This window comes from Phaenicophaeus curvirostris, chromosome 1, assembly GCF_032191515.1.
Source record: "Phaenicophaeus curvirostris isolate KB17595 chromosome 1, BPBGC_Pcur_1.0, whole genome shotgun sequence".
Taxonomy (NCBI): domain Eukaryota; kingdom Metazoa; phylum Chordata; class Aves; order Cuculiformes; family Cuculidae; genus Phaenicophaeus; species Phaenicophaeus curvirostris.
This window is the reverse complement of record NC_091392.1, coordinates 58,046,439-58,059,272: the sequence shown is the minus strand read 5'-3', so window position 1 is coordinate 58,059,272 and position 12,834 is coordinate 58,046,439. Positions and strand designations below refer to the sequence as shown.

At 39.8% G+C, this 12,834-nt stretch overlaps 1 protein-coding gene across 1 annotated transcript in view; it reads left to right on the top strand.

The window, feature by feature from the left end:
• DGKI (diacylglycerol kinase iota) overlaps positions 1-12,834 on the top strand; it is a 211,797-nt gene that overhangs the window by 117,007 nt on the left and 81,956 nt on the right. The window contains exons 17-21 of the mRNA XM_069859033.1: positions 3,040-3,095; positions 3,938-4,000; positions 4,224-4,297; positions 5,734-5,845; positions 8,109-8,308. Coding sequence (XP_069715134.1) covers positions 3,040-3,095; positions 3,938-4,000; positions 4,224-4,297; positions 5,734-5,845; positions 8,109-8,308 — 505 coding nt within the window. The remainder of the gene's footprint in view (positions 1-3,039; positions 3,096-3,937; positions 4,001-4,223; positions 4,298-5,733; positions 5,846-8,108; positions 8,309-12,834) is intronic.

Genomic DNA, 12,834 nt, shown 5'->3' with positions numbered 1-12,834 from the left:
TTATGAATGCCTTTCACTATGCGTTGCTAATGTGACTGTGAATGTACTATATAGATGAAATGCATGGCTACTTTCTCACTTAATGGAGGCATTACTTAATAATGAAGTTATGGAGACCTATGAAGAATGGATGTTATTCCAGAGATGCAAGTGTTTTAAAAATTTACATGGGTGAAAAATACTTGACAGAGCAAGCTGTGTGTCTGTGAGTGGGTGTGAGTTGTCAAGAGAGCTTTTCATAGCACAAGTGCGTGCTCCTACAAGTAATTTCTGCTGGTATCTTCCTTATCCTCTCAAATACTAAAATATCCTAAATGACTCCTATGTATTTTTAGGAGAGAAAATCTTATAGCCTTGGAGGTGTTGCTGGTATATAGGTTTTATTGTTTTGGGTTTTTTTTTTGTGGAATTGGTGTTGTTCAGCCTGGAGATAAGAAGGCTTTGAGGAGACCTTATTGTGGCTTTTCAGTACTTAAAGGGGGCTTAAAAGAAAGATGGGGACTGACATTTTAGTAGGGTGTGTTGTGATGGGGCAAGGGGTAATGGTTTTAAACTAGAAGAGAAAATTTATACTTGATATAGGGAAGAGTTTTTTTATTATGAGGGTGGTGAAATACTAGAACAGGTTTCTCAGAAGTGGCGGATACCTCATCATGGGACTCAGAGTAAACTGTTCTAGTTGATGATGTCCCTGCTTATTGGAGGGCAGTTGGACTAGATGACTTTTAAAGGTCCCTTTCAACCCAAACTTTGTTATGATTCTATGAATTAAGCAGTGCAAAACCGATTCTGATCTAGTTTTCAGTTGATGACAATCCAGACAAACTTTCATGACTGTAGCACCTAATCCATTAAGATAAGTGGTTGTATGCAGTTGTAGAGCTTTTGTAATCACATATAGTATTATTAAACCAAACAAACAACATATGCAGCCTTCCCCAAACTGAAATAAGTTTAAGTTGGTTGGAACTTGCAACCTATCAAGGTACTTTATGCAGTAGAGATTGGTCAATTGTTGTATTTAGAACAAGCAGCAACTGCCGTGGCTCAGAGGAATCTGTACATGAATGTGCCATTTTCCATGGCAACCTCTATGCTTTTCTTGTGACTAATCAGATTGAGCTTTGAGGGCTGGCTCCAAGCCTAATGAATTTAGCTCTGCTTCTTCAGGACGTGTTTTGGGCAGCAGGTCTTTCCAATTTCCTCCCATGTTATCCTTGTGCTCTAGTGAAGCAATGTAGATGCAATTTGCTTTATCTTTTTTGATATGCTATTTGATCCCTGAGCTCTACAGGACTGTTCATTTGCAGGACATCCCTTTCCCCTATGCACACATGGTCTAATATGTTCCATTTCCCACTCCTGTGATGTCTTGAGGATGGAGTGAGCCTTGGATATGCAGTCAGTGAGTTACTTCTACAATTCAAGTTGCACTCCAATCAACTTAAGGCTTAATTCCACGTTGCAGAAAGAGTCCTTCCTCCCTACTCATGCTCATCTCTTATGTCAGAAGTAGGAACAAGTATGTTGAAGGACTGCTGAGTCCCTGACTTCAGAAAGGCTCCTCTGAACTGTGGCTTTGATTCCAGTCAGTATTAGTCGCAAGATCTATGGGAGAGCTAGTGCTCTGCAGCTGTCTAGAGCCATCAAGGACAGCCATAGCAGAGAACATGCACACAGACACTGGGCCTTCAGGAACCTCCTGCTTCTGAGCATGGGGTGTTGAGACATTCTACAAAGAGCTGTCAGCTCAGTAAGTGAGATTAAATTTACAGTTAAAATAATCATTTGAAGAACAGGTAGCCCTGACTGTGTTCCAGGCTCACCCACAGCACACAGCAGATGAATGACATAGCAACTGGACAAACAATTAAACAAGAACTGCCAAGTAGCTCGTTCTGACAAAACAGAGCCTTATTTTGTTATTTGCAGCGACTTCAAAGAGAACTAGAAATGAGTTTTCAAGTAGTCATTTGAGAAGTAATGTAATTAGGAAGCATTCACACCAGTGTGACGCTTTAACCAGAAGAACTTATAATGGTACTTGTATGTTTTCACTAGAGGGTTACTGAGCAAGGATAGGTGGTTGTCATTGCTACTGAATACAGTGTCAGAAGGGACTGTTTCTGAAATCTCCGGATGCCAAAGGCTAGAAAAGCCGTTCCCAGGGAGGCATGAGAATGACCTGTATTCTGGGAAGCATGCCTCGTACTGGTAGGTTAAAGGAGCTCCATTTAGCTTATCAGAGAGAAGTTTAAGAGGCGATTTAATCACTGTCTGTAAGTATTTGCTCAAGGAGAAGATATCTAATAATTTGGGGCTCTTTAATATGACAGAGAAATGCAGTAAGATTTAGCAGTTGGCAGTTTTAAGTCTGAAAAGTTCAAGACAGGAGGTACCCCTGCATTGATTTTAACAGTGAGAATAGTTAACCACTAGATGTATATTACTACTGGTTATTAAAATTCTTCATCACTTGGAGTCTAATCAAAATGAAACAGCTCTCTAAATGGGTTTTAGAGTATCCATTTTTTTTTGTCAGGGATACTTACATAGAGATGTCTGTTCCTCAGTACCTTCTAGATATCCTCTTCTTAATCAGAATTTAAGTGTCTGTTTCATGTTTTAATTTACTAATCTACTCTTGCTTCAAAGCGTGAGTTAGTGTTTCATGGATTTCTAATAGGTCTTAGAGGTCTGTTCTGCACTGGTAGAAACAGAAGTCTCACAAATGGCACTGAGGGATCATGAGATGAATGGTCTGAGAGGTGATAAATTAACTGATTGTGTTCTTCTTACTTTTCTGCTTATGTTTCCATCTATTTTTACTCTACCAGAAATGGGAGTAATTCAGTGTTTGAAATCTAATGGCAGATGATGGCACAGATGGGGGACTCTCACACAGGAAAAATATATTTATGTTAATATTTTCCCTGAGTGATGTGTGCTAAAAGCAATATAGTTCTAGTAGAAAATGTGAAGGTGCAATGGAGTCTACTTATTAGGGTGTTCATATCTTTCCTTTTTGTCCTTTCACAGAAGCAAATCCAGAGAAATTCAACAGCCGATTTAGAAATAAAATGTTTTATGCAGGGGTGAGTTGTGATTTGTCTTACAGAATGATGCTAAATTAGTTGTTTGAATGTTTAAGTACTTTCCCCCTTTCTCGCATCAGGAGCTCATGACAGTTCATTTTGCTTTTTGCAGTTTAAAGTGCACATGTACTGTTTCTGGCAATGCCACATATGTGTCTGTTGGAAAGTGCTTGAAGCACTGTTGTTTTAGAGTGCTTAGCAGGTGACAGAAATGCTACTCCTTTGGCGATGTCTTAGTCCACCTACTTCTGACTCAAAAGCTTCTCAACAAATTGCTCTGCTTGTTTTAGAGTCTGGGCAGCACACTGATGTTGTCTTCCCCAGCGGTTCACCAAGTGCTGGCCTGTATCTTTGTAGCTTTGAGAAGTAGTCTTGGATGTAGGGGAAGTAGGGGATAGAGATCAGCCACTTGGAGTGCTTATTTTTCATATATGAATATGCAAATAAAATTACCCACTTCTGCATTCAGGAGGTACATGGATAAACACTGCATTCTAAAACACAGTTACGGAGAGAGAAACACTAATTGGATAATGCATGACATATAAAGTCTTTCCTGATGATGACTACCAGTGTACCCATGTGCCTTAAAAATGGAAACAAATATGTGAATGAGAATTTGAATTTAAATCCTTGAGTGTCCGAGGATCGTCTTTGGTTAACTTCACAAAAGAAGTATAATAATTTAAAAACTAAACTAAACAAAAAACGTGTCTCGAGAACAGGAAAGAGTAAGTTTGACAAAAGGATGGCATTTGGTAGTTCTGTGTGGTGAGGTAAGAAATGAGGAAAGAGAAGAGAGGAGGCATTGATGGCAATTCCTGCACTTATTTCTGTTGCAGGCAGCCTTTACAGACTTTCTGCAAAGAAGCTCAAGAGATTTATCCAAACATGTTAAAGTTGTGGTAAGTATAAGAAATTGTGTCATAGTATTGTGGGAAGGGGGGGCGGGAATGGAGAGAGAGTGAGGTGAGAGTTTAATGGCTCTGTTACTTTTCAGTTTTGAGCATGACATTTGCAACACATTCCAAGGAAAGTCTTGGGAAAGTTGTTACAAAGCAGCAACACTTCTCTTGTCTGTGGCTCCATTCAGCAATTTCTCTGTGCTCTGTCACTTTGGCTTTGTAGTGTGATGGTACAGACCTGACTCCAAAGATCCAGGAGCTGAAGTTCCAGTGTATAGTGTTTTTAAACATACCCAGGTAAGTTCAAGACAGATGCCTGGGGTTCCAAAAGCTGGGAGGGTGGAATACCTACAAGTTATCCTAGACTGGGTGGATGTGCAGGATGAGCATTGCCACTGTGTTGCCTTCTTGAGAGCTAGATACTTATAATGCTGTTAATTAGTAATATGGAACGGGATCAGAGTTCAGGGTGCAACTAAACCATTCTTTAAAAGTTGAATATCTGGAGACAATGATAGTAGAAATGATTAACAAACATACTTTCAAAACTTGTGCACCTAGCCTGCAAACAGGATAGTAAAGACAGATGTCTGGTGTTTCACTTAATTAGAAGCAGAGTGTGGGAAGAAGCAGGATGGTAGTGGGGAAAGAATTGATATTTTTCTGGTAAAGCAATAACAAACAGTTGAAAGAAGTACTGATTTTTAACATTAGGTGTCTCAAGTAGAAATATAGCTGTATTCTTAGAAGTTGTCTATCTCCTGCTCTCTAGAGCAGTAGCCTACAATTTTTTTTGATCGTGCATCCCTATTAGTAAAAAAAAAAATTTGATCTCCATCTGAATACCTGTATATTTATTTATAAACTATATACATGTACCAATGTACTGATACATTGCAAGCATCATACACAAACATAGAAATTCAGAAGGGATATGACAGAGATGAAACAAACACGTTTAATGTTTTTGGAACTTATTGATTAAAGGTACAAACTGTATTTTCTTCACACACTCTGACTGTCTTGTTAGTTGTGGATTTTTCTTGCACACTCCTTGGTGCGTGCACCCCACTTCAGAGACCACTGCTTTAAACAACCTTAAGGCTTTGCTCCATGTGCTCCTGAGCACTTGATCTCGTAAGCCCTGTGTTATCCTCACCACAAACTTCTACTTAGGATCACCACTCCAAAGTTCTCCCTTCTACCACTCTTGGATCACTTTTAGGTCCATTCTTTAATGATAGGAAAGGTAGATGCCACAGCTGGATGGGTTCCTGCTTCTTAATTCTCCCTGCCTCCTGAAGCTATGAAATGTTTTGCATTCCTTATGCTGATTCAGAGCCAGCAGGGAGAGAAGAAATGGAGCTTCAAGGCTGGAGTTGCTGCTGTAGCCTTGTGCCTGCCTACCAGAGGGAGTAGGCAGCTTTCTGGCTCCTCAGATTATCTGTAGCAAGAGAAGCTAGTGGGGATAACAAAGTGCTTCTGCTCTGTTATCCATTTCCTGGTGTTTCTCCATTTTCCTATCACAAAAGAGCTTGCCAAAGATTGATAGGCACTTTTATGGATGATGTACCAGCTTGGAAATAAGAGACAGATTTTCCCCTGTTGTCCAGTCCTTGCCAGCTTAGCTTTAAATTGTCCTTGACACAACAAGCTAATAGTCGGGCTGCTTGTTGGGAACTGTCAGGGAGAACTGCTTTCTCAAAGCTTGCTTTCCCAACCATTTTCTGTAGATATTGTGCAGGCACAATGCCCTGGGGAAACCCTGGAGATCACAGAGACTTTGAACCTCAGCGCCATGATGATGGCTACATTGAAGTCATTGGGTTCACTATGGCCTCACTGGTGAGTATATTGCAGGTGCTACCCTGCCTGCATATGCTACTAGGCTTGGTGAATTCTGTGGGTGGTGTTAAAAAGTGCAAAGTTGTTTTCATTATTGAAGAACCACTGCGATTCCACATATTCAATCAGCTAAGGCTAAAACATGTTCTGCTGTTAGGTTTTAAATGAGGAGATGTACTCTTTGCAGAACATGGCTAATGTGCGTGTGCAGTGTGCCTGGTTAAACGGCAAGATTGTTACAGTAAAAACAGGATGCATGTGTGTGTTTACTGTGGGAATATTCTATGGTCAAATAACCACTGTTTCTTTTTAGCTTTTGTATATTTCAATCTATGACATAAAAGTTCATTTTTTTTTTTAAACTACCTACTGTAAACATTACATAAAATTATGTGCTGGTACAGTTTCCATATGCCCACTAAAATGTTGTGAAAATTTGGTAATAGCTATTGAAAATTTATTAATATTTCCAGTGCAAATGTTATCTCTCTCTTTGTTCTGCTAGGGAAAGAAAATTCAACAATTTTATTTCAGCAGTGCACTTTGTCAATGCTGTCCTTGAAGTGAACTAAAACTGAGTTACTATAAAAACAATCACACTGTAAATGCCCTCATGTCCTATTATCACAATGTTTAAACATGGTGACAGTCTCTTCAGAGGGTGATTAAAGGCAGTCAGTGTTGGTGGTTATTCCTATGCTAATGTTAATCTACATAAGGTAGTGCAGCTTGAACTTAATGTGGCCACTAGAAGGCACGTATCAGGGATTCCTGGCAGTTTTGATTAGGTCATGCTTTCACGCTTAAGTTCATACTCTTGGGCCTTTGTTGCTGCTATATCTTGTGTGGCCTAGGTTAAAGCTAACATGGATAAACCTGTTTTCACTAAACTCACATACTTTTTTACTGTGTGACCTGCCCTCGGTGCATATCACATTCAGTCAATATCCGTGATAATGGTATTTGCTTCCTCAAAGAGAAAAGCACAAGGTCACCTTGGTCAGCAATCATTTCTTTAGAAGTCTGTTATTTTTTTTTGTTTGTTTGTTTTTTAATGGATCTAGTGGATTGGGGAAGTAATCCACAAGTAAGCAGAATTCTGTATGTTACCCTAGTAGGACTTGTGGAATGACCATTTGTTACTTCACCGCTGAAGTTCTTAGTACATTTTTCTGCTGTCAAAATGGTCTCCAGCCACTCTCAGTAGCTAGGGAGATCTCAAAGCTACCAACAATTTCAGATAGGACTGAATTTTAGTAAGACCCTTTGAGCTACGCTTTAAAGGGAGCCTAGTTCATGTAACCCTAGATTGTGTTAATATAATCCTGACTTGCTTTATATGTCTCCCAGATGTGCTTGGTCACACCCAAGAATGTCTGTGACAACAAGGAAGAGAAGTACTTTATAAGATGTGTAATTATGAATATTAATGACCATATTATTGGCTGATCCATAATATTAAGCACACAGGCCAGGATTTAAGGTCTTTACTTGTGTTTAGGCTACTTTCTGTTAGAAGTTCGTTAATACAGGATTTCTTTATTCATCCAATAGATGAGAGTTAATAGTCACACTACAAATTGAAAACATACATTTCTGCCCAAACATGTCTGCTTAGAACATGGTTTCTTTGAATGGATTCTTGAACATGATTTTTAATTGTTTTTAACAAGGTCCTTCTGCTTGTTCTCTTCAGCCTGTCTAGTCTCAGGGTTGAGTTGCTGGGTAAACTTTCATAATAAGGATTTTAGTTTTATTTAATTCACATTAAGGACTATATTCTCTTCAGGAAGGGGAAATAACTTTTGTCTCGCCAATGTACCCAAATAAGGTGGCTGTTTTAAAGAGCAAATAATTAGTAGCGTTACTGTTAGTGTAAAAACAAACCGACCAAAACAAATTGAAAACTTTAAGAATAAACACAGGTGCTCATTTATGCATGCACGTGTGTATGTGTATGTATTTGTGTGTGTGTAATATGCTTGACGTGTACCAATGTGATGAGATTTGCAATGCATATCTGCTTGTTACCTGCCAATTTTCACGTGAAATTTTAAGTCCTGCTTTGCAAATTTGGAGTGAAGATACATGTAGTGTGACTTGTTAGAATTCCTTACACATGGACACTGTGCAATGCATGCTGTCAGTAAAACAGCATTTCGGGTTTAACCGCCTTAACTGTCTGGTTTTGCTTGTGGCATTTGTTTGGTTTTGGGTTTTTGTTTTGTTGTTTTGTTTTGTTCTTTTCTATTTTTTTCCCCAGGCTGCTCTTCAGGTGGGTGGTCATGGAGAGAGGTTGCATCAGTGCCGCGAGGTGACACTTTTAACATACAAGTCTATTCCCATGCAAGTGGATGGCGAACCATGTCGATTGGCTCCCTCACTCATTCGAATCTCCTTAAGGAACCAAGCCAACATGGTGCAGAAGAGCAAGAGGAGAACATCTATGCCTTTGCTGAATGAGTGAGTTGGATATGTGCATGTCCTAATGGCAGGAGGCCTGTTTGGGGCAGTGTATTTGGTCACAGATTTTGCATGTACTGATCTTGCAGCGCATTTACAAAAACAACAACAAAACCCCCACACCTACTGAACTCTCTTTCCTCTGTATTATTAATACTTACCTGATTTTCTTTTCTTCTTTTGTTTTATGGGGTACCTTCTGTCTTGCTTTTAGAAAGGTGTTGTATCTTTCAGTAAGAGAGGTTTGTGTGGGCTCAACAGTGTGCCTCTTGTGTTCTGATGGTTCTGCATATGTATGCTATTTGCCTTTGAAGTTCTTTTAATTTTCTCAGTTTTATTGACCTCTTTTTTTTAAGCTCCATTGGTGATCCTTTAACAATTGTCATAATCAAGAAATATGCAGGATATCTAGTGGTCTCTGTTGTGAGAGGATGTTGCCGGGGACTGTTTATGGAGAAAGAGCCTGGAGATCCAGAAAGTGCTGTTTGCACTTTGTAGGGAATCCTGCTCCAGTGTAAAAACCCAGATGAGAAATGAGTAGTCTAAATGCAAATAGAGAAAAGCTAAGAAAACTGAAACCAGAATCATGTGAAGAAGGAAAGACAGGACTAGAATTCCTTTTCATAATTAAACCTTATTTATGAGCACTGCAAAGATATCTTCCCACCCCTTAAAATATATCATAGTTTAAACTGTGAAAATGCCCATGCAATAAAATAATTTGGATTATTCAAGAGTTGATGAGAATTGTCAGCAGGCATGGTAAGTTCTGCAGCTCTGTGCTAGGTTGAGGCTAAAGCACAACCCATAGAGTGAGGGACCACCCCAACGGGGAGCAAGGAGCCGGGTGGCTCCTGGCTGGGGTTGCAGCAGCTGCCACGTGGCGGCTGTTGTCTATGGGACCTGACAAGATGCATTCCAGAGTCCTGAGGGAACTGGCTGATGTAGTTGCCAAGCCACTCTATGATATTTGAAAAGTCATGGCAGTCAGGAGAAGTCCCTGGTGATTGGTAGAAGGGTAATGTTGTGCCCACTTTTAAAAAGGGTAGGAAAGATGACCCTGGGAACTACCGACCTGCCAGCCTCACATCTGTGCCTGGGAAGATCATGGAACAGATCCTCCTAGAAGCTATGCTAAAGCACATGGGGGACAGGGAGATGATTAGAGGCAGCCAGTATGGCTTCACCAGGGACAAGTCCTGCCTGACCAACCTAGGGGTGTCCTATGATAGGGCAACCAAAGGATATAACCTATCTGGACTTCTGTAAAGCCTTTGAGACAGTCCCCAGCAAACATCCTTCTCTCTAAATTGGAGAGATATTGATTTGATGGGTGGACTGTTCAGTGGATAAGAAATTGATTGGATGGTCACATTCAGAGAGTGGTGGTCAACGGATGAATGCCTAGATGGAGATCTGTGACAAGTGGTGCCGACAATGTGTGCTCACAGCCCAGAAGGCCAATCGTATCCTGGGCTGCAGCAAAAGAAGCGTGGCCAGCAGGTCAAGGGAGCGGGTTCTACCCCTTTACTCTGCTCTTGTGAGACCCCACCTGGAGTATTGTGTCCAGTTCTGGAATCTTCAACATAAGAAGGATACGGAACTGTTGGAACAGGTCCAGAGGAGGGCTATGACGATTATCAGAGTGTTGGAGCACCTCCCATATGACGATAGGTTGAGGGAGTTGGGCTTGTTCAGCCTGGAGAAAAGAAGGCTCTGAGGAGACCTTATAGTGGCCTTACAGCACCTGAAGGGTGCCTACAAGAAAGCTGGAGAGGAACTTTTTAGAAGGGCATGTGGTGATAGGATGAGGGGGAATGGCTGTAAGTTGGAAAGGGGCAGATTTAGACTAGACATGAAAAATTCTTCATGATAATTGTGGTGAGCCATTGGAACAGGTTGCCCAGGGAAGTTTTGGATGCTCCCTCCCTGGAAGTGTTCAAGGCCTGGTTGGATGGGGCGTTTAGCAGCCTGGTCTAGTGGAAGGTGTCCCTGCCCATGTTGTGGGGGGTTGGAACTAGATGATCTTTGGGTTTCTTTCAACCCAAACCATTCTATAATTGTTTTATGGGCCTGATTACTGTACTTCTTCTATATAAGACTTTTCCATTTCCACTAAAATGAATGCTGTAGTATTTGCCTTTGCAGTTTTTCATCAAACATTCTTAAGGTGAAGCAGAATAATCTGTCTAGTCTACAAGGATACTGAGCTAAAGACCTAAAGTTATCAAGAATCCACTTCACATGCACTGAGGATTTAAGTTTTCTGAGGAAGTGGGTGGAGGATTTTGCTGCTACAGTTGTAATGGTGGGGAAAGGTTTATGAAAAGATGTAATATCTTTCATTAGACTCTCTTATGTAACTGGAAAATACATACAAGTTCTCAAGCACACTTTTTCTCTTCAGGTATCTTAAAGGTTGTCTGTGTCTTTCAACTGAATCATTTAGTGGAAGATACTGCTTCACTTCAAACTTTGACTCCAGCCCTTTAGAGTTTTCCAGCCCTTTTGAGCTTCTCATCTTCTGCTGGTTGTCAGTCTGTTCATGAAATCAAAGCCTCCTTGGTTACTTTCAACAGCTGTTCGATTTAGCCCTCTGTGGTTTTTTTTTCTTTCTTTTTTTTTTCTTCTGAGATTAATGCTTAAACTTCTGTAGAAGACTGTAGCTGTAATGTGCAATTCCTGTTTGCCTGGAAAATAAATAAGATATTTTCATCTCTCTTGAGCAGTGAAGAATAGCAGACTCTTGCCCGTGGGCAGCTATGCCCGATTTCTTCTAACCACAGCTCAGTCATTTGCAAAAGCTAGAATCGAGCAGAGAGCAATCCTGATATATCTTTTCATACACTGAGGGAGGCTAATGCAAATGTAAAATGAAAATTCCTGGTATTATGATTTGATAATTAGCAGAGTTAGGCTTAGATTTTGAGATCTGAATTTAAGCTGTGGTAGGAAATTACAGATTCATAATACATGCCAATTGTGAAGCAGATCTTGTTTGTGGTTTAGCTTGATTTCAGTGTGCTATGGTCTAGACTACATTGCTATCAGTCCTTTGGTTTGACTGAGATATTTGTCTGCAGACTGATGCCTTGAGAAAATACAAATGATCTGTCGTGGACTCTAGTCTCAGCCTCATGTATGAGAAATGCTGAGTGTCTATATATATATATATCTACATCTATACCTATATATCTGTGTGTATGTGCTTTGCTATCGAATGTTGAAGGGTAATGAGAGAGAGGTCTTGAATAACCTGGCATGGTAAAAAGTAAATGACATGCTAAAGGTTAAACTCTAGGAAGTGTTTAGTGTTGTAAGAAGGTTTATTCAATATGATGCTGATTTGCAGTATTTCGTAAGAGCAAAAATTTTCAATTAAATATATTTATCTGCATTTTTAAACTCGATATCTGAAATACATCTCCCTATTCCACTGTTTTGTCCCAGAAAGCCTTATTTTTGATTGAACATGATAGGTTGTTCTCTTATGACTGTCATCTGAGTGTTAGATGTGTGAGATAAGTGCGTCTGGAGCTATCCCAGTAATTGTTATGTAGCTGTTCTTGAGCTCCTTGCCAGGAAAATTAAAAAAATTATCTTGCATCACAGTAACACAAAGTTGCTATTATTGTCAACTTTGATGTTATTTCTAGACAAGGAGAGTAATAGGAATGGTCTTTGGAGTTTCAGCTAGTCCAGTTTGTAACTAGCAAAAGACTTAATTTGAAGAAATCTTACACTGTGTTTCTCTTTTCTTACTCTTTTCTCCTTTTTTCTGGAGGTTTTGAGAGTGGGTTTAGAGGAGATTGTGAATTTGTTTGCCTTGTGGATACATTTGAGTTTCCAGGGAATAAGAGTATTGAAAAATTGAAGAGCCTATGTGTAATATAGCTGGGTGTGAAGAACAGAGATTTTGTTCTTCTGTCATTTGGGAGTGGGAGGGCTTTAGATACATGATTCTCTTCTAACAGTAAGAGTTGCCCATCTTCCTGACTGCAATTGTGTTCCTTCAAAACTGTAGATGCTCTGAGAGGACTTGCATATGAAAAAAAGGGATCTGACGTTGTTTGACCTGTTTTTCCCTCTGTTTTCCCACTATTGTACTAGCAGCACCTCCTAATTGCACAGAAACTGCCTCGTGATTCTACACAGATCTTCAAGGTTGAAACTCCTATATGTTAGAGAGCCCTTCTTTTCTTTGTTACTGAATAATTTGCCTTTTTCAAGATGTGGGGGAAAATTCAGTAGCACTTTTGACAGTATAAAAATTCCTAGTTTTTTCCTGGACTTTAAAACCAAAATAAAATCAGTCATGGAATAAAATTAAGGAATGCAAATCTAGTATTTCTGTGGGACTACTTAAAATAAAGAAGCCTCCTTTCCCTGAAGATAGTAGCAACACAGAAAGCTGTTAGGGAACAAGTAAATGTGCTGTGTTTTGTCATAGCTGGGAGAATTACTGGCAATCAATATTTTGTTCAGTTATTTAATCTTTCACTACTGTATTGCCTACAAACTAATTT